Source organism: Aspergillus neoniger (assembly GCF_003184625.1).
Source record: "Aspergillus neoniger CBS 115656 unplaced genomic scaffold BO87scaffold_4, whole genome shotgun sequence".
Classification (NCBI taxonomy): domain Eukaryota; kingdom Fungi; phylum Ascomycota; class Eurotiomycetes; order Eurotiales; family Aspergillaceae; genus Aspergillus; species Aspergillus neoniger.
The window spans coordinates 738,195-758,037 of NW_020291132.1; the positions used below are offsets into that span (position 1 = coordinate 738,195).

The 19,843-nt window shown below is 50.9% G+C and overlaps 8 protein-coding genes and 1 non-coding gene across 9 annotated transcripts; 5 read left to right on the forward strand and 4 right to left on the reverse strand.

Annotated features, from left to right (window-relative positions):
* Positions 1 to 56: 56 nt before the first annotated feature.
* BO87DRAFT_164995 (uncharacterized protein) lies at positions 57 to 1,976 on the forward strand. The gene has a single exon (XM_025618281.1). It carries the CDS (start codon positions 430 to 432, stop codon positions 1,966 to 1,968), a length of 1,539 nt encoding a protein of 512 aa, XP_025483761.1. The 5' UTR covers positions 57 to 429; the 3' UTR covers positions 1,969 to 1,976.
* Positions 1,977 to 2,400: 424 nt separating this feature from the next.
* On the reverse strand, positions 2,401 to 4,371 carry BO87DRAFT_164993 (aminotransferase-like domain-containing protein). The gene has a single exon (XM_025618280.1). The coding sequence runs from the start codon at positions 4,183 to 4,185 to the stop codon at positions 2,602 to 2,604; it is 1,584 nt and encodes a 527-aa protein (XP_025483762.1). The 5' UTR covers positions 4,186 to 4,371; the 3' UTR covers positions 2,401 to 2,601.
* Positions 4,372 to 4,790: 419 nt separating this feature from the next.
* On the forward strand, positions 4,791 to 7,117 carry BO87DRAFT_326707 (uncharacterized protein). Its single transcript, XM_025620160.1, has 5 exons — positions 4,791 to 4,991; positions 5,074 to 5,798; positions 5,851 to 6,271; positions 6,323 to 6,611; positions 6,677 to 7,117. The coding sequence occupies exons 1-5, from the start codon at positions 4,810 to 4,812 to the stop codon at positions 7,067 to 7,069; spliced, it is 2,010 nt and encodes a 669-aa protein (XP_025483763.1). The 5' UTR covers positions 4,791 to 4,809; the 3' UTR covers positions 7,070 to 7,117.
* A 147-nt stretch (positions 7,118 to 7,264) lies between these two features.
* On the forward strand, positions 7,265 to 9,767 carry BO87DRAFT_373166 (putative AAA family ATPase GCN20). Its single transcript, XM_025622468.1, has one exon. The coding sequence runs from the start codon at positions 7,449 to 7,451 to the stop codon at positions 9,702 to 9,704; it is 2,256 nt and encodes a 751-aa protein (XP_025483764.1). The 5' UTR covers positions 7,265 to 7,448; the 3' UTR covers positions 9,705 to 9,767.
* Positions 9,768 to 10,347: 580 nt separating this feature from the next.
* Positions 10,348 to 10,419, reverse strand: BO87DRAFT_t59. Its single transcript has one exon. It is a non-coding gene; the product is annotated as a tRNA-Cys (tRNA).
* Positions 10,420 to 10,768: 349 nt separating this feature from the next.
* Positions 10,769 to 12,959, reverse strand: BO87DRAFT_412903 (translation initiation factor eIF-2B gamma subunit family protein). The gene is made up of 7 exons (XM_025626534.1): positions 12,616 to 12,959; positions 12,493 to 12,547; positions 11,347 to 12,416; positions 11,216 to 11,292; positions 11,107 to 11,165; positions 11,005 to 11,045; positions 10,769 to 10,946 (listed from the first exon to the last, which is right to left on the reverse strand). Exons 1-7 carry the CDS (start codon positions 12,739 to 12,741, stop codon positions 10,800 to 10,802), a joined length of 1,575 nt encoding a protein of 524 aa, XP_025483765.1. The 5' UTR covers positions 12,742 to 12,959; the 3' UTR covers positions 10,769 to 10,799.
* Positions 12,960 to 13,420: 461 nt separating this feature from the next.
* BO87DRAFT_373168 (NmrA/HSCARG family protein) lies at positions 13,421 to 14,797 on the reverse strand. The gene is made up of 5 exons (XM_025622469.1): positions 14,678 to 14,797; positions 14,409 to 14,623; positions 14,188 to 14,341; positions 13,801 to 14,133; positions 13,421 to 13,751 (listed from the first exon to the last, which is right to left on the reverse strand). The coding sequence occupies exons 1-5, from the start codon at positions 14,718 to 14,720 to the stop codon at positions 13,498 to 13,500; spliced, it is 999 nt and encodes a 332-aa protein (XP_025483766.1). The 5' UTR covers positions 14,721 to 14,797; the 3' UTR covers positions 13,421 to 13,497.
* Positions 14,798 to 16,035: 1,238 nt separating this feature from the next.
* On the forward strand, positions 16,036 to 18,110 carry BO87DRAFT_373169 (aspartic endopeptidase). The gene has a single exon (XM_025622470.1). The coding sequence runs from the start codon at positions 16,253 to 16,255 to the stop codon at positions 18,068 to 18,070; it is 1,818 nt and encodes a 605-aa protein (XP_025483767.1). The 5' UTR covers positions 16,036 to 16,252; the 3' UTR covers positions 18,071 to 18,110.
* Positions 18,111 to 18,294: 184 nt separating this feature from the next.
* Positions 18,295 to 19,799, forward strand: BO87DRAFT_165075 (SDR family oxidoreductase). The gene has a single exon (XM_025618282.1). It carries the CDS (start codon positions 18,406 to 18,408, stop codon positions 19,591 to 19,593), a length of 1,188 nt encoding a protein of 395 aa, XP_025483768.1. The 5' UTR covers positions 18,295 to 18,405; the 3' UTR covers positions 19,594 to 19,799.
* The last annotated feature ends 44 nt before the right edge of the window (positions 19,800 to 19,843 follow it).

The window sequence follows — 19,843 nt, forward strand, 5'->3', positions numbered from 1 at the left end:
TCAGCGGAGATCGAACATCAAGTCCGTTGTTCCTGGCATCGTCTTCCCACCAGACCTACCTGCTAAGACCGATCTAAAGTAACTACTAAGTTTATCAGTCAGTTGGTTCCTATCATGCGGCCATTTGCCGCCAGAGCCCCATGATCATATATACCCACCAAGAATCCGATCCAGACATCATAAGCTAGGGTGATACCGACTCTGAGACAGAGAAATTTCACCGCACACAAAGCAGTTACTCACCGAGGAGTAGATACGAACTGCACGGCATCTTCCAAGACATAAACAAGTGTTCCAGTCAAGGAGGAACTCTCCTAGCGTGTGAGGCGGTGCATCCGGGCGGGAACCGTATAAGAGTGGAGGACATTCCTGCTGCGAGGGACGGCAAGGCCTACTATTTAATTGGGGCGCGTTCCACTCCCATCCACAATGCCAACACCAACATCACCTCAGCAAACTGTGCAGCCTCCTCGCAATAATAGAAACTCCCAATTTTCATCGCCATTACCGTTTCTAGCGCGCCTCATCGTCAGGCTTCGCAATATCTGCAGCACAAACATGGCATCATATACGTCGTTGAAAGAAGTGATCGACAGGGGAAAGTTCGCATCACTCAGTGACGAACAACTTGTTGATTTCGTGTATCTTCAATTCAAGCCAGTAATCGACAGACTCAAGAATGTCGAACAAAATATTGAGGGAGATGATGCGCATCCCCAAGGATTACTAAACCGGGCAGGCGTTCAGGGAAAACGCGATGAAAATGATCATAATCTCACCCCCTCCCGGTATCTTTTCAATGGCGAAGATTACTCAGAGGTGAATCGAACCTTGACTAATGTTCTTGCGGTGCGATGGCTGCTCGTCGGGGATTACCACACCTTTACTTGCCATCAAAAGGGCCCAATAAAATTAAAGAACGAGACCTTCAAGGAATTCCGCAAATTCATCAACTGGTTCCAAGATGAGCCGGGTTGGCTGATGGCCTTGATTGTGGCTCTGGTCATAGGTGACGTGGGTAAAGACGATAAGCTAGCTAAAGAGGTGCGAGCCCAGCTCAAGACTCCATCAGACGAGGAAATGAATCACGATACGGTCCTCGAAAGGGCCCTTGAAATGAATATCGTCGAGTCTCCCTCTCCATTGGATTTACTGCCGCCTCCTCAACGAGATGATGTAATTCGAGGAGTGAGACTTGGAGCCAAGCTCAATATTCCACAGCTAGCTCAAGGTGAGAATGTTCCAGGGAGCCTGCAGTGTCTCCAAGATCTTCGAGGCCAGGAAAGCGCCTTTGATTTGAAATATCTTGAGATCATGTTCGATGTGGCTGGCGCAGGGGCGCATGTTGATGCTTGTGGTTCAGTCCGGATGATTGAACCGGTCTGCCAATCATTCCTACTTACTTATAAGATCCTGAAGCGCGTCATATCCAAAAAGATCACTATTCAGGAAGCCTACAATGAAGTCTTGCAAAATAGAGGCCGTATCTTATCCGAGAAGGGTTATCCAGAGTTATCAACAGATGACAAGCAAGACCGGGCCCTCTTGCGCCTGTATGCAATGGGCAGGGTAGCCGATATCGACTTGGCAGAACGCTTCCGCAAGGCTCTTCTCGGCCTCCCAGATGATCATAGAGCTGAACTTATCCAAGAGCTTAATCAGAGTGGTCTGGAAGGTGAACAAGCTGTAATTCTCTATTACATGCCCGCACTGTTTGCAGAATTACTCCGGCACACCCAGCAGGCTTCCGAGGAAACGCAAATAAAGGCGCTCACATCGTTGATGGGCTTTATGAGACGCACATATATCGGGGCAAAGAATGTACCCGGTGAAACGAGTCTCATTATCGAGTGTGATGTATCTGGAGCAAAGAGCAAGATTCAGGCACCGGAATTCCCGGAAGACCTTACTGGGCTGAACGACTATAATCTCCCATCATTGGGCTCTAAGGATTCCCAATTCTGGTAGCCTAATTACCTCGCTCCTACCTCATGGAATATTGAGCGTTACCTTCGTTCTCAGCCGTTGTCGCGGCCAGACAATACTCGAACCTTCCTTCTGTCCACACCATCTCACAGCACGACACGACTTCCTCTATGTCTACTTTCTTCTTCGCTCCAATCTGCCTTTCCATAGAAAGCTGCCTTTTTACCTTTCTGGGTGGAAGGGCTGATACTCTTACGATTGCTACGACGCGCATGACACGACAAACGGCGAACTCTTTGCGTCCCAATATGAGGATCCTAGAAAAAACGAGAATTTCTGGGTAGTAGTATTATTTTACATGCTCTGAAACATACCACTAGAATGCATTGGCCATACACAGTGGGACAGTCTCGCGCTCAGCTAGCTCTTTGGCCGATAATCTACTTGCTTCTCTCCGATTTCGTAATTCGCCTCTACTAATAAAGGCATCACTGTCATCTCCAGCCCTGCTATCATTTACTACATAAACTCTCCAAATACAAACCCCAAACTAGCCAGTCAGCGCTCACCTGGCGTGCAAACCCTACGCTCTGACGAGGCCCTCAAACTAGGTGCCGATATTTAAGACACATGAAATACATTTGATAGTGCATTCTCAAATATCCTTCAATTAAATTAAATTCCTAGGTCAAACTCTTCACACACAGCCTCCGCAAACAACCTCACCCCCTCCTTCAGATCTCCCTCCTCTGCAGCGGCGAACGTCATCCGAAAATGCAGATGGTCCTTCCTCTCCTGATTCGAAGCGAACAGCGACCCCTTAGTCACAAGCACTCCCTTCTCCAAAGCCTTAGCAACAATTCTCTCCTCCAACCCAACTATCTGCGCCCCAACCTCCTCCAGCGACAACTCAGACAAGCCCTTAAGCCGAGGATGCCGTGTCCAGTCAACTTTAACCCACAAAAACATGCCGAACTCCGGTGTATTCCACTGCACAGCCTCCCTGGGCAAGTACTTGTTGCAAGCATCAAGAAGCACATCCCGCCGCCAGCGATACTCTCGCGAGAGGTGAACAAGCCACGCGGTGAACCCATCATGACCCCAGTTCTCATCAAGCAGATGCCACAGCATAAGCTGGGATGGGCCGCTAACAGCTAGAGTGCTTACTTCCTGGTATGCGGTGAACTTATCGATGATTTTCCTGGATGCAGTGACCCAGCCGGCACGTAACCCGGGGGCGAGGGTCTTGGATGCTGAATCGAGACGTACCACCCGCCCGGATGTGTCGAGGGTGAGGTAGGAGGGGATGGACTCGGAATGGTAGATCTGAGCGGCTTTGTCGTCTTCAGAGGCAGAGTCGTTGGTATCAGTACCATTCGTTCCATGAGTATCTCGGTAAGGACCCATCCTCAGGAAATAGTACGGATCATCCTCGATGATTATGAGATCATGTTTCTCTGCAATATCATAGATAGTTCTGCGCCTTTCCAGCGATTGGCTAACCCCTGTTGGATTTTGACCCGTCGGGATAGTATACAGCACGCGCGGCCTGGGAGACTGAGCATCATCCCAAGAGGAAAGTACCTCATCCAGTGCATCAGCCCGCAAGCCATCCGCATCCATCTCAATCCCCTGGACATTAACCCCATTCAACGCAGCACTTTCTAGTGTTCCGGGGTACGTATATTGCTCCGCGAGAATGGTGTCCCCGCGATTACAGAAGATTCTAAATGCCATCTCCGTCGCGGCAGTGGCTCCACAAGAGAGGAATGTTGCCCAGTCTGCATAAGGGGGATTGTGAACGAGCTCAACGTGCTCCGTGATGAATCGGAGTAAGTGTGCTGATCCGTTTGCGAGGCAGTAGTTCATTGCGATTGAAAGGTTGTATGTTAAACCGTGTTTGGATATGGTGTGCGCTGAGTGGCATTGTTCCTGTTCTTTGGGTAGTTGTAAAGTGGCTTTTTGTGTAGGCTCATTCAGGGTTATGGACTCCCAAGGATAATAGTCCGCTGTTGGTCGTCCCGTTCCTAAGGAGATGATCTTGCGCGGACCGCTTGGGCTGGACCCCTTTTTCAACGCTGAGCCGGTAAAGTTCTGGCTTTCGAGGCTGAAGTGGTGGCCGAGGTGCTTTGCTGGTGGTTTTGTACGGTTGTAGGGTGATTTGTACTCATCGGAGGAGACGGCTGGGGCAGGAATGAGAGGGAGAGGGGGCGCGGCGGCACGAAGGGCTTTGATTTCGGTGGATTGTAGGCGAGTCATTGTGGGAGATGGGATATTTGGCTTGGTTTACGAAGAATCGCAAGAGCCACTTCGTGATTATAGATCTTAGTCTTCTCTTATAGTTTTGGGCAGGATGGGCAGGACAAGGCATCACTTATCTTGATGCCGGAGAGATCGGAGTGATATACTCGAACACTCCGAGTACTCCGCTCCTCGATGTCTTTCGCTTATCGCGCATTTCTCTTTTCTCTCTAAACTATATGAATAATTCTGACCAGCCTCTATTTTGTTTGACTGACTACAGTACTAGATGTATGTGCTTCAGGAGCCTCACTGCACGTAAGTTAGTGTAAGTTCAATGAGGGCCACTCTATAGCTCATATAGTAATATATTCGCAGTGTCCGATCAAGCCTGCCAATGAATATTAGTAGTTACATTTGCAAATTTATAGAGCCTCACTTACGTAGTGATCAAATTATTAACTCAAGCAAGACCAGCTTGAGCCTTTTAATTGTCTCTTCTGTCGGGGAAGTAATATGTCTCGGCCTAACTCATTTACCCCGCTCCGAGACTCCGATAACGCTACCCACGTCTCTCCGTACTCGCCGGACCACCCTCGAGGGCGTCCACGCAGTGATTGCACCATATATCTGCGATCAACAATGGCAACTAGGTTAGCGGCATGTGAACCTTGCAGAAGGTCCAAGCTTGCGTGCGATCATCAACAGCCAGTCTGCAATCGGTGTAGGGATGGTAACCGACCAGGTCTTTGTATCTACAGGAGTGCGCCGTTCAAAAGACGAAAGACTAGCAATGCGGTGACGGAGCATAAACCTTCTCATCAGTATGGTGTTCCTAGTCCTTGGGACTTTTCGAGTATACATCGGCTAAGACCATGCCACTTTATTCGGTGTCACCACTTTTAGCTCTCCAGACCCATCACCCCCAGCATCATCTCCACCTCATGCAGGAGGAAATAGATATCCCAACCCAGGATATCTTGGATCGTCCAGCCATGTTGCCATATTCAAACACATAACTTCATCAGATAGTCAAAGTGCTACATCTCATCTGAGTCCTAGTACCGCTTCGTGGACAGCATCTCTTTTCCGACCTGACGATGATCTCGTCGTCCAGCGATGTGCAGATGCCCTCAAAATGCTCTTGACGAGGTTCTCTTTGCCTGCTATGAAAGATCTAATAAGGCTGTGGCGGGCAAGGGATACTAATCTTGCGATTATGGGGGCTATGGTTGATCAATGTGTTGATAACATTCCCCTACCACCCTCATCAACAAACGAAGATTGGCATCTGCTCTATGCGAAATCCCTTCTCACTAACTCTTCCCAGCCGCTCAGATACTCTCAGCACTCTACCTTTTCCGAGTTCTGCGCTCAGTTCATTAATCAGAATATGCGATGGGAAACACTCGCGATCTTCCTGTCAGCTGTGGTTCGCGCCACTATGGATATTCAATTCTTCCCATCGCTGTATACCACCGAGGAGAAGAAGTATAGCCTTAGAAAGCTATGCACGAGATTAGCGGACTATGCTCTAGAAATTACCATCTCTCTCGACTGTTTGAATGACCTTCAAGTCTGCTTACAGTATGAGAACTTCATCGTGCATTCTCATGTAGACGGGGACCATAGTACGCTTCCCATGTGGATGCTCCAAGTTCATAGATTGCTAACCACGTCCAGGCTACTATTCATGGCGGAAACTCGGAGACGTTATATCCTCAATATATGCTCTCGGGTACCATGAGAATCTCGATGAAAAGCCCGATACACCTCGCTTCTTGACCGAGCTACGCAAGGCTGTCTTTGCCCGCGTGTATTCGGCGGACAAAAATGTTGCCATCTTTGTCGGTCGGCCGCCTCGCATGAATAGACAGTTCTGTTATTTCCAGATTCCATCAAGTCCGCTTCCCGATGACGTCTGGTTTATCTCCTTTGACAATCCAGACGGGGTCGATGATCCTTTTAGCTGGGACCCGTCGACTAAAGCGAGCTATATGGCTGAGACTCGATGGACTGCATTGTGCGCTGGGGTTAAAGAGGACATACTCAACTTGCAGAGAAGCCGGCCAAGTGACATGGAACTTTTCTATCAACGGGTAGCGTAGGTTTACTTTACAGTAAAGCGAACTCGTGTGCATGCTGACCATACCAGCGCCATAAAAGCCCAGGCTGAAAAGAATTACTCTTCACTACCTCCACATTTTCAGTTCCGCAACAATCTCAGAGACAATACATTGAGCACCTTTGAACGCGACTTCATCGGCTCAGTGCAGCTGAATCACTTGCACGCGCTCTTTCTGCTGAATCTTCTCCTGCTAAGTACCCCTACTGAGCCAGATCCCACCCTCGTGGACATTGCCGAACAGATCCTCTCAGTCACAGTGGACATGGTTCTCCTGCGTGACCAACTTACAAACTCTGGAACCTGTCTCTTGTGGAAGGTATGTTTTTCAATTCTCTGCCCAGCTCGTACTGTATAGCCTTGAGGTAACTGTAATTTGAGCAGGTTGCCTATCACTGTCTCCCTGCTGCGGGAATCCTCCTCCTCGCCCTTCTCAATGAGCGGGCCACTCCCAGCATGCCCCGTATAACACGACCCCGAACACTCCAGCACCTGACAATCCTCGCTGCGGAGATTCAAGCCGGATCGATCATTCGGCCTCAAGAACCCAACTATGAGCTAATGTCCAAGGCCATGCAAACGATCCAGAGCTTCCTGGATTCAGTCACTTCTGAGCCCATGCACCCTGTGTCAGACATGACACCCCGCAGTCCGAACCTGATCGAATGGTCCAGCTTTCCTTACCAGGAATCCTTAGATTTTGAGATTGGGTTCTGGGAGAGTCTCGCTGACCATCCGCTGCTGAGCTTCCAGTCTGGGCTGATGGCGCCCGAGTAAATATTTCACCCAGGAAAGTCTCTGCATGCTAATACATATTGAATCCACAAGAGTGAACTGAAAATGGCCACTCCTTAAGAAACAATGTATATATACCCCATGATCACGTGCCCGTGGGGCGCCGGGGTCGGGAAAACTCTAATTTTACAACACATGACGGAGGCCCGTGGGTATCCATTTAGATATCAGTAGAAACACGATTAAAATATCGTCTGGATTGCAGTGGACACGCACTAGTGTTGCTTATATCCCTGCATCTTCTAGACCCCTGTATCTGCACGGAGTTGGCACCTTTCGCCTCCATCCCAGCGACAAGTGTCCCAACCCGGGTCCATTTCCCCCCGCTCAATCCAGTGTGATCCACGCTCAGCTGTCCACAATGGAGTCGGAACTCCAGGCACAGATCCCCGGTCTCGACCGCGTGGTATCAGAGTACTCCGTGGGGTACCTGACCCATGCCTCTAAGGCCTATGTGGAAGATGCCAACGCCCCGTCGCCACTGGCCGAAGCGGCCGATATGGTCACCGAGCTCCTCGTCTCCGCATCGGGCGACTTCACCTCCGAGAATGAACAGGCCATCCGCAACTTGGTCGAAAAGTTCATCTCCTCGTTGAGTGCCGCTGATGGAGTCGACGCCGAGCGTCGCCAGATGCCCTTTGCCGCCAAGAAGCTCGACCAGGCCATCAATGTCGGCTCCCAACGCAACATGTCTTCTACTCTGGGTCTTGCCGGAGGTAACGTCGATCTGGAGTCGGCTAATGCCAGAAAGGTCGAGTCTAAGGTCGACCGCAAGAAGCTCGAGAAGGCCGAACGCAAGATTCGTGCCAAGCAGGAGAAGAAGCAGATGAAGACGGTGCAATACGAATCATCCCGTCTCCTCAACCAGCCCGACAGTACCATGTCTTACGAAGAGTTCTTCATGGCTGTCAACCCTCTGCAGCTGGGCTCGGACTCCCAGTCCAAGAGCAAGGACATAAAGGTGGACAGCATCGACATCTCCGTCGGTGGTCACCGTATCTTGACAGACGCTTCCCTTACCCTGGCGTATGGTCGTCGCTACGGTCTTGTTGGTCAGAACGGTATCGGAAAGTCTACCCTGTTGCGTGCACTCAGTCGCAGAGAAGTCGCTATTCCCAGCCACATCTCCATTCTTCACGTCGAGCAGGAAATCACAGGAGACGACACACCAGCTCTCCAGGCCGTCCTTGACGCCGACGTATGGCGCAAGCGCCTCCTTGCCGACCTGGAGAAGATCACCAAGCAGCTGGCCGACATTGAAGCAGAGCGATCCTCCATGGCAGACACCTCCAAGGATGCCGCCCGTCTGGACCACGAGCGCGAGGGTCTCGACATCACACTGAACGACATCCACTCCAAACTCGCCGAGATGGAATCCGACAAGGCCGAGTCCCGCGCCGCCAGTATCCTTGCCGGTCTCGGTTTCTCGCCCGAGAGACAGCAATTCGCGACCAAGACCTTCTCCGGAGGTTGGCGTATGAGATTGGCTCTTGCCCGAGCCCTATTCTGCGAACCCGATCTCCTCCTGCTGGACGAACCGTCCAACATGTTGGACGTGCCATCCATTACCTTCCTTTCCAACTACCTCCAAACATACCCCAGTTCCATCCTGGTCGTTTCTCACGATCGAGCATTCCTCAACGAAGTCGCCACCGACATCATCCACCAGCACTCCGAGCGTCTCGACTACTACAAGGGCGCCAACTTCGACTCCTTCTACGCCACCAAGGAAGAGCGCAAGAAGAACGCCAAGCGTGAATACGAAAAACAGATGGCCGAGCGTGCCCATCTCCAAGCCTTCATCGACAAGTTCCGCTACAACGCCGCAAAGTCCTCCGAAGCCCAATCCCGTATCAAGAAGCTCGAGAGAATGCCCATCCTGGAAGCTCCCGAGAGCGACTACGTCGTGCACTTCAAGTTTCCCGAGGTCGAGAAACTCTCTCCCCCCATCGTCCAAATGTCCGACATCGCCTTCGGATACACCCCCGACCGCCCCCTCCTCCGCAACGTGGACCTCGACGTACAACTCGATTCGCGTATTGGTATCGTTGGTCCCAACGGTGCCGGTAAGACTACCGTGCTGAAGCTCCTCACCGGCCAACTCCAACCGACAAAGGGTCTCCTCTCGCAACACGCCCGCCTGCGCGTCGGTTTCTTCGCCCAACATCACGTCGATGCTTTGGACCTGACCACCAGCGCCGTCAGCTTCATGGCCAAGACCTACCCCGGAAAGACAGACGAAGAATACCGCAGACACCTCGGTGCCTTCGGTATCACAGGTATGACGGGTCTCCAGCGCATGGAGCTCCTGTCCGGAGGTCAGAAGTCCCGTGTCGCCTTTGCTTGTCTGTCGTTGACGAACCCCCACATCCTGGTTCTGGACGAACCGTCTAACCATCTGGATATTGAGGGTATGGATGCGCTGTCCGAGGCGCTGCAGAACTTTGAGGGTGGTGTGGTGATGGTCTCTCACGATGTTACGATGCTGCAGAACGTTTGCACTAGTCTCTGGGTTTGTGATAACGGTACGGTGCATAAGTTCGATGGCACTGTCAACGCTTATAAGAAGTTGATTAGCTCTCAGGCTAATGAGGCGGGTGTTGTTGCTGCTCATTAAGGGGGGTGTGATGGGCTCGCTTAGTGGTAATGATAAAATGTTATGGACTATCTTCAATGATGCATAATTTCTTCCTTCAGTTAGTAGCGATTGGTGTTTGCTGAGTTGTAGATTTCTGTACCTGGTCTCATATGCTACAAAAATAGTTACTACGTTGTACCAAGGACTAGTGATCGGAAGGCATAGCTGTCCGCTGCATGCTCTACTCCGAATCATGGAACTAGCCACTCCAGAACGAAACGAAGAGCATACGTCTGACTGTACTTAATAATTTATTTCATAGTAATAATCTCGACAAGTACCCCTCTGATAGATTTTCTAATAAGCACTATTTTCTAATAAGCACTATTGAATTGAACACTTGGATCATTCAACCAGCGGAAAAGCTCCGCTCGGATATATACTTCCGCTGTACTTTCCAACCGCAGTACTCCTACATCTCACCAGAAAGGTATTAAATATAGAAATAGGAATAGTCATGAGCCAAAGAAAAAAAAAAAAATAAACAAGAAAAAAAAAAAAAAAAAAAAAAAAAAAAAAAAAAAAAAAAATCAAAAGTGGTGATGAATAAATACTCTTCTTCTTAGTTGATCATAAGAGATCTTGAGGATGAGGGAGAAAAAGCGGCAAAAAAGAAAAAGAAAGGGCCGAACGCGATTTGAACGCGTGACCTTAAGATCTGCAGTCCCACGCTCTACCCCTGAGCTACCGGCCCTTCTTGTTGTTTGGTTTGCTTTATTGTTTAATTCTTATACTAAAGGATGATTTGAATGCTATGCTTGTTCTTGGTCTCCTAGCATGAGGTTCAGACTACATGCAGAAAGGTGTGTCTTTTCTATCATTGGTAGTGGTGGTGATGTCCATGATTGAGTGAGCTTTACTTTCTTAGTTATTTCATCCAGTTGCATCATTACCAACATTCCTAGCAGATGGGTGTTTTTAGATCAATTGTAGCCATCTCTTCTACACGAAACATCCATCTATAGACTAGGAGGTGAAAGACTCGTCATCTCATCTGTTTGAAGACATAATGTAGTAAGATCATATATACTATGCTAGTAAGTATTTACTTATGTATTATACAATCCAGCTAATCTAGAACCCCTCATCATCACCGCTATCGCCATCGCCATCAATATCCATATCATCATCCTCGTCGTCGAGTCCCTCGAAGCTCATGAATTGCTCGTTCTTAGCATCGGTTTCTTCCTCAACCACGACGCCATCTTGGATTTCACAATCCTGTAGAAGAAGTTAGTAAGAAAGTTGTAATATATGGTTGAGCATTTTTCAGACGCACCTTGAGTACGGAATCCTTTCCGATCTGACTGTATCTGCCGACTATGTAATTGTCAATCACGGTCCTTATTTCCTAGAGTCATATCTATTGTAGAAGACTTACCGATACATCCTGTAAGGACACACTTGGGTCCGATGACTGCGTTGTCCATGATGACACACCTGACTCATGTTAGAGACTAGGAAATGGATACTAAATCCGTGGAGCTTACCTCGTGAGACGTGCGCCGCTGCAGATCTTGGCGTTGGCCGAAATGCAGGACTCCTTGATGACACACTTTTCCTCGACCTTTGCAAGATGTTAGTGTTGGATTAATGACAGTTGAAAGTTCAAGATGCTTACCGTTACGTTGGACCCCAACAAGCAATCGCCCTTCGTGACGATAGACTTCGAAGCGACTGCTTCCGGAGTAGCAATCTTGGCGGCGTGACTGAATGGCGAGGCAGCAGCGCGGCCAACCTCTTCGACTGACTCGAGCTTGGCAAGACGCAGAGACATGGCCAACACCAGGGCTGCACTATCCACGCGCCGAATGAGTTGCTTGGACGACTTGGTCGTGTATGCGAGGATGGGCGGAACTTCCACAGAGGACTCGGTAGATTTCGTGCTGCGGGACTCGGAACCCTGAGCGTGCGTAGTGGTCATGCTGCGAAGGTCGATTTCCTCCTCCAAAGAGTCACCATCATTGCTTCCATGATCATCTTGAGTCTCCTTCTGTCCGCCCACGATCTCATCGATGCCGAGCTTGGCGCTTAGTCCACGCTGCCACCCCGCTTTGGCCCAGTAGCCGATCAAGTCCTCACTTACGGATTCGAAGCGCTCCTGGTGCTGTGCGAGCGATCGAACCCACTTAGGCAGAATGTACAGGTGTGCATCGCGGTAGCTGGTCAACATCTTGACCGAGGCATGCTTCTCCACCAGGGTATGACGAAGCAGAAGCCCCTTATCATTCTCTACCTGCTCTTTCAAGGTATCCATGGGCATTGACAGGACCAGCTTTGAGAGCTCATGACGCGAAACAGAAGGGACCTCGTCCTGGTCGAGAGAAGTAATCGCCACAAAATCGGTAGGCTCTTTCTTGATCTCGTCTTGGATGCCTTTCGCGGGATAGAACACGGACAAGCCTCCTTGGGCAGCGGGTCCCAATTCACTCTGCGAGGCGAGCCATGCCTCAAGCAAATGCTCGCCAGGGATATCACACAGCAGATCACAACTCAACAGCAGGAAATTGGATTGGATGCAAGCTTGTACTTCGGGTAGACGCAGTAGTTCCGCGGTTCCTGTCGTCATCTTGAGGTCCTTCGGGGCAATGATCGTAGGGGAGGGCGAAGAGAGTGACGTGAGGTAGGGGTTCTGTTGTAGAGCGGCCTTGAGGGGAGCCAGAGCGGAGGGAGGTGTGATCAAGACGATATCTAAGCCGTTAGTCTTTCACTTCAGCAAAGACCGCAAGATCCAGCGGCCTCCAGGAGGCGCATTGTCATCGCTCACCGTGTATTCCTGCGCGCTTGCACCAATCCAGCGGGTAGTATACCATCGGCCTGAGCTGCGCATCCATTGGTGTTAGTGACTGCTTGATCTGTAGCCCCGCGCGGAGAATTTGCCAATACATACAGCGATGGGGATTAAGCATTTTGGGTTTTCTTCGGGATTAGAGGAGATGGTGTTCAAGCTCTCACCAGGACCACAGAGGATCAAGGCTTGGAAGCCACTGCTCGGTACTGGCGTGGCGTGGACCATGTTGGTTTGCGATTCCGAATTTCTGAATGACTATGACAGAACCCCGCGGACAATGGTGGTGGGGTTGAAGACAGGGATTGGGAGCACTTGAAGCTGCAGGGGCTCGAGACAAGTGCTTTGAAGTTATCCTCAAATACTGTCAGACAATTCGAATGAGCGACTGAAGGATGCAATCTTGCAATGATTGTCAAATGCCTTCCGCAAGAGGAATGAGTGTGAAGCGCAAGAATGGATTGTGATAATAATTCATCTCCGCCCGAAATTTTGCCCTCGGTCACCGCTGTCATGCCGACAAACAGAACAAAAGCCTCACCGCCTAGACTATTTATACTACTGTAGTCAATTATCCTGTGAGAGTGCAGGCACTGCAGTCTAGCCATGATTTTACCCCCTTCCTGCAAGTCATGCATCCGGACTGTTCCTGTCCAACAATTGGCGCCGGCACCAGAACTACTACTTACGTATGGCGCAGATTTGGCTTTTGGAGTACTTGTTCTGGCCAACTCAGCAGACTGAGCGTGGGATGCGAGTGCGCCATTTACTGACCGTTTCCTATCCACTGTTCAGGAGAATAGTATGTGTGTTATGATGCAGTTCTCCCACAGAAAATGCTAGTTTACTGTTATGCCTAGCACTGTGAACCGAGAAAGAATGGAAAGAATCGCTTGTTCTGATATTCGCTATTTTTGATGTTGCACATAAACGTCTCTCTAGCAAGTTGAAACAGCGCTGCATTTTGTCCCCAATCCTTCCGGTTTAGTTGGGTCCGTAGTGCTTGATGAAGTACTTGGTCATGGAAATGACCGGCTCCGGCTCAAGACCCTTATCCCGGCGGGCCTCGTCCTTGAGTGACTGGCAGGTTGCGAAGTCGTCGGGGTTGCCGAAGAACCAGCCATTGTTGTTCTGGGTGTATTTGAAGACGTCCTGCAACTCAATGAGGACGGTGTTACCATGGGTTGGGAGGTCATCCGCCGAGGCCATGGGAACGTAGCGAGCTTTCTTCCCCGTGACTGCGACACTAGTCAGCAACTCCCAGAATAAGTCGAATCGGAAACTTACCCTCAGTGAACGTCTTCACCATATCCTCATATGTGAACGCATCACTCACGCACTGAATGGTCTTATTTTTCCACTTCAGCGGGTTCAGGAACATTCCGTGCACCATCTCACCAAAATCGTCCTCAATGGAGACCGTTTGGACCTTGCCTTCGCCGCCTACTAAGGGAGCGTGCCAGGTCAGGTAGCCCTCGTCGTCTGGGAACATAGGGAAGCCACCGAAGGCCTGCGCATACTCTGGAGTGACATAGTTCTCAAAGTACCACCCGGGGAAAGCGCCAATGACGGCGTCGAATTCCTTGAAGGTTCGGGCATACAGCTCACATCGGTGTTTGGCTGTAGGGAGCAAAAGTCAGACTTGGATGCGAAGTAATTCCAAGACGAACATACCATCCATGCCCGGAACGGGCGCGACGCCTTTGGTAAATATCGCAGGAGACTCGCAGGTACTGTAAATGAAGACCTTCACGCCTGCCTTGGCTGCAATCTCGATGAGGCGGTTGCCGAGATCTTCGTCAGTCGGGCCACCGGGTTGCGTTACCGCCTGGAAACTGGCGATCAGCGTGTGGTTCACGGTGTGTGGTATCTTCGTAATCATGAAGGCCACTTACTGGGTCATGGTGGTGGGTGTTGAGCCAGAATCCCCAGGCGCCAGACAGGGCATTCTGCATGTCGTTATCGTTGAATCCATCAGCCTTGACCACCTCAGCCCCTAGGCGGGCCAATTCCTTCGCCTTTTCCGACTGGGGGTTGCGAGTTAGTGCCCGGACGGCGAAGTTCTGCTGGCTCTTGAGGAGGGAGAGGGCGATGGACCGCCCCTGGACACCTGGGCGGCGTTAGACTTGTACACATGGCAACTGACGCAGCCAGCCTGACTTACCAGTAGCACCGTAAACCACGATCACTTTTTGCAGAGGAGCCATACTTATAGTCTAACAATGCGAGACAAGGAGGCTGAGATGAAGTAGAATGAGAAATGCTTCGAGATAGACAACCGAAGAGACTTGGCAATGTTGTCAGACGAAGTCCTGAGGGGAGGTAGGTATATTTGTATTCATCAAGGGCGCCACCTCGCCAGAACGTCTACCCCTGCGGTGAGACAACTTCGCAAGCCATGGAACTAAATGGGTTGAGCAAGGTAGAGAGGGACTGGCTGCTCGGCTGACCGCGGACGTCCAAGCCAACAGGGCGAATGGTCTCTGCATGTCGCATATGCATCTATGGCAGCGATGCAGCTGCGGCTTTTCCAGTATTCGGCCTCGTCGAGGAGGAAGGATGGTGGGGAGAGTTCGTCTGCATGGTGAGACACTGAGAACTTCGACCAATGGACAGACAATGCCGTGGACATGGTTTGAAAAACCTGTTTTCGAGTCACAATTGATGCGCTTCAGTTCTTGGGAAGACGACGCTCGCAGGCGGATGCAGAGCGAGTCTTCCTGTCCACTGGTTCGCTTTTGTAGGTACCGACTTCCTTGAAAGCTTACTGTACGTGTCCAACCATCTGGCCCGGCCGGATAGCATATAATAAGGCATAGTTCTCTGTGTTAAGCTGGAACAAAGTCGAATGTATGGGCCGATTTATGATATGCGAGTTGTACTACTACTCTACCACTGGAGGCGGGGGGGGTCTCAGACACGCTCGATGGAGATCATACAACTATTGCTTGTTCCACTAGCCCCTCTAATGCAGTCATTGTATCTTAATGTCCTGCTGTCTGTATTTAGATTGGTACTGATCGGATAGTCATGACTCATGTGTGTGGACAGTGTATATATAGTCGGAAACCATCTGTTAACCGCTCGGGCCATCAAGCGTTGGGCGCAAGCTGCAGGTATGCCTTATCTAGGTGGTTGAAGCAGGATCAGTCTGGACAGTGGTGGGGACGAGGGGGCAACTAATGAACGTTAACAATGTTCTAGTCCGGTCTACTGATGCCAGTAATGTTCGTCCCCTACATGATACATTCGAATATGGATCGGTCCAGCCAAAAGGGCCGGTGTGTCGTAGCATGCTAGTCCTCCGTGTCAGTGCTCAATAAATAGCGGAGGAGAGTAGATAATTGCGAGTTCTCAAGATAGGACTAGTGCCACAGGCGCTTTACTGAGCTAATAAAAAGTGAATTGATAGTTTGAGTAGTCCATAGATAACTGCTATTCCATACTATACCACGTGACTGCACCTATCATCACGTGTAGATACCCGCTCACGTCACTGGCAACCAGGCACCATCAACAACAGATCGCCAAACCGACCAACACTAACCAGCACAGCAACAATATCCGTCTTTTTGACGGATTCACCCGAACGACCCTACGGTGACCACAACCATCACAAAAACCTATATCATTCTCGAAAGTCTGCGACACTGAGTCATGGACTAATCCCTTGTTGCATCATCATCTTCACACCATTCTTGCTTTCAACACTAGCAACAAACCCGAGATCTTCGCAGCAATGGACGAGGTCAGCCCCGTTGCCGAGCTTCTGGGCCAAGCCATATATCACTTCACACAGATCAAACCTTTGCTACCAACCTACGGCCATTTGCTTGTCTCCGCCCTTTTCCCCATCTACATTGGCGCCCATGCATCCCTGTCGAGACCGTCGTCGGCCGCAAAACCCGAGAAGTCGGACGAAGATGGAGACGAATCAGAAGAGGAAGGTGGTGGTATTCAGAAGATGGAGGGACTTGCACCAAGTGACGCATTGATGTTTCCCCTGACAGCTGGTTTAACCCTCGGAGGCTTGTATCTGGTCATCAAGCACATGGGCGCTGAACTTCTGAATAAGATACTTGGCTACTATTTCTCCCAGATGGGTATGCTCTTTGCTATAGCTTTCCTGAAAGACTCCTTCGCTGTCGTGAGATCATTTGTCTTTCCCCGCGAGTACAGCAGCTCTGGCAAAGTTTGGAAGACTAAGTCCACCCAACGCATTTTTGAAAACGCTTCGGAGGATACCTCTAAATCGGAGTCTTCGGAGGTGGAGATCCGGAACTCTCCCCTTCCTGGGTCCTGGGGGTCAATTCCATTGCCACATACTGCTCGCGCAGCACTTTGGACTTGCCGTGAAATAGTATATTGGCGCGCTAAGCTTAGGATCCATATACATCGCGTTTTCCGCACTGAATGTTGGCTTAGTATCTTGGACATTATCAGCATAGCTGTATCATTCCCTACGATTGGTTACTTCACTTTCGTGTCTAAGCCATGGTGGTTGACTAATTTCCTGGGATTCAGTTTTTGCTATGGTACCCTGCAATTCATGTCGCCATCTACTTTCATCACCGGATCGCTGATCCTAGGATCTCTGTTCTTTTATGACATTTACTTTGTCTATTTCACGCCACTGATGGTAACGGTTGCAAAGACCTTAGACGTCCCGATCAAGCTCCTGTTTCCGCGCCCTGCAGCGCCTGGGGAGGCTCCTGATACTATCTCCCTTGCTATGTTAGGTTTGGGCGACATCATCATTCCCGGCATGATGGTGGGTCTGGCTCTTCGGTTCGATCTTTACTTATACTACAAGCGCAAGGGCCAGCAAAAGGCGCTAGCAGAGGGCAAGGGCTCGGAAATTGTCAAGCCTGTATATCAGTCCGCGCTAGGAGGATGGGGAGAACGTTTCTGGACCCGTTCCGTGGCGCCAAGCAAGCCGCAGCTGGACCCTCCCTACCACGATGCCCGATCTTTCCCTAAGCCTTATTTCACCGCCAGTCTAGTTGGCTATGTCCTGGGTATGCTTGCGACGTTGATCGTAATGCAGGTATTCGATCATCCTCAGCCTGCGCTCCTGTACCTGGTACCTGGGGTCCTGATCTCTCTGTGGGGGACTGCATTGGTGAGAAAGGAAATCCACGAGATGTGGGAGTTCAGCGATGCGGAAGAAGACGAGGAAGAGGAGCCAACTGCGGATAATAAGGAAGCAAAGGATCCGGCTGAGAGTAGCGGACAAGCATCCATCTTCTCCCGTATCTTCTCCAAGCCCCAAGATGGCCCCTCCACCAATGCTTCCAAGGAGGCTGCGGAGAAACAGGCGTCTGAGGATTCCGCCAAAGATGAGGGCGATACCACGAAGAACTTCGAACTGTTCACTATTTCCTTGTACCATCCTCGGAAGCAACAGCGGCAGTCAGATGAGACCCAGAAATCCACGGAACGTGTTTCGTCCCCGGAGGACGATGTAAATTGGGCCATTGTTGGTGCTGACCGGGATACTGAACCTCCCGCAAAGCGACTGCGTCGGAGTCCCAGATACGCAGCCGACAAGCATTAAGAGGCTAGCCACTACAAATTCATGATCTAGATAAAGTTAGAGTGCAATTTAACTGTTAGATTGTCCCACTATCCATATCTTCAAAGTAGAACTACATAGTAAGTCATTGGTAGACGCACGTGTGACCCCCACGTGACTTCCCCGGACCTGGCAGTGCGGAGTAAATCCGAAGTAGTTCGGGAGTCTTGAATCCCCGACAGCTTCACCTCAATTCCAGTCTCAACCCACTCCAGTCCCTCCTACATCTCACTCTAATCGGGCATACGCCCCAATCTCACAGCCCAAGCGGCGCGGGCTATAACCCTCCTCTCCCACACCCAACATACAACACAACAATGGACTTCTACACCTCCCCCCACAACCACACCAAGAACCCCGGATCGGCCGTCTCCCCAACCGCATCCGCAACCACATCAACCCGCGAACCCAAGCTCCAACTCCCCTCGACCACCGACCCCCCAGGCCCCTCGAACCCCCCGAAGCCCCTCGTATGGCTCATCTTCGGCGCAACAGGCCACATGGGCCGGTCACTCGTCAAAACGGCTCTATCGCGAAATGACCTCGTCAGCGCAGTAGGCCGCACCTTCGAAACCACCCCGGCAGCCATGTCCAAGCTCGAAGAAGAACACCCCAACAAATGCCTCGGAATACTCTGCGACGTGCGCGCGCGCCCTACCGTCCAACGCGTCATCGACGCCACGATCGCGCGCTTCGGGCGCATAGACATCATCGCCAATTGCTCCGGGTACGGTGTAATCGGGGCGTGCGAGGACCAAGATGAATACGATATCCGGGACCAGTTCGAGACGAATTTTACAGGCACGCTGAATATGATTCAGTTGTCGTTGCCGCACTTCCGGGAGCGCGGGGCCGGGCGGTACTTGATCTTCAGTTCTACGTCGGGGGCTCTGGGAGTGCCGGGATTGGGGCCGTACTGTGCGAGCAAGTATGCGGTTGAGGGGTTGATGGAGAGTATGCTTTATGAGGTGGATCAGTTTAATATTAAGACGACGCTGGTGGAACCGGGGCATATGAGACGCGATGATGTGGGGGATTTGGTGAGTGGTGGAGAAGAGAGTATCTTTGGCGGTGGTGAGTATGGCCTGGAGGAAGAGCAGGATAATGCTAATAAGTTGGCGCTGGGGTCGCCGTTACCACTTTATGGCCATTTCTTGGTCAAGCCGCCGAGTGAGCCGTATAATACGCCTACGGCGCCGGCGGCGCATGCGAAGCGCATGCTTATGTGGCTGGGGGATAAGCAGCCGGCGAGTGCGGTTAAGGCGGCGCATTTGGTGTGGCAGTTGGGGCATTGTTCGTATCCGCCGTTGAGGTTGATTCTGGGGACGTATGCAGTGGAGAGTATTCGGGATCGCTTGAAATGTATCATTGAGGAGATTGAGGATTGGAAGTATCTCAGTTTTCCGACGGGGGAGCAGCAGGGGCAGCAGCAAGGGCAGGAGAAGGATAAGGGCCCTGCTTCTGTGTCGGGGGGCCGAGAGGGCGATGAGATGGATGTGAAGTGATGATACACATTCAACTGACTACGATCACAATAGCTGATTGAGCAGCGAATCCCGCGATATCAACGCTGCAGGAATAGGGCCACTGCATATTAAGCGCCGCTGGAGTACGGGAACCTAAACTGGATATTGCATTGCAGTCACTCCGCAGCCCGGAAGAGGGACCTGCTCGGATACCCCATGGCGATGCACAGGAACCGCCATCTACAACGATCTCGATGCCCCGGACAGGCAGGCAAACCAGCGCGTGCTG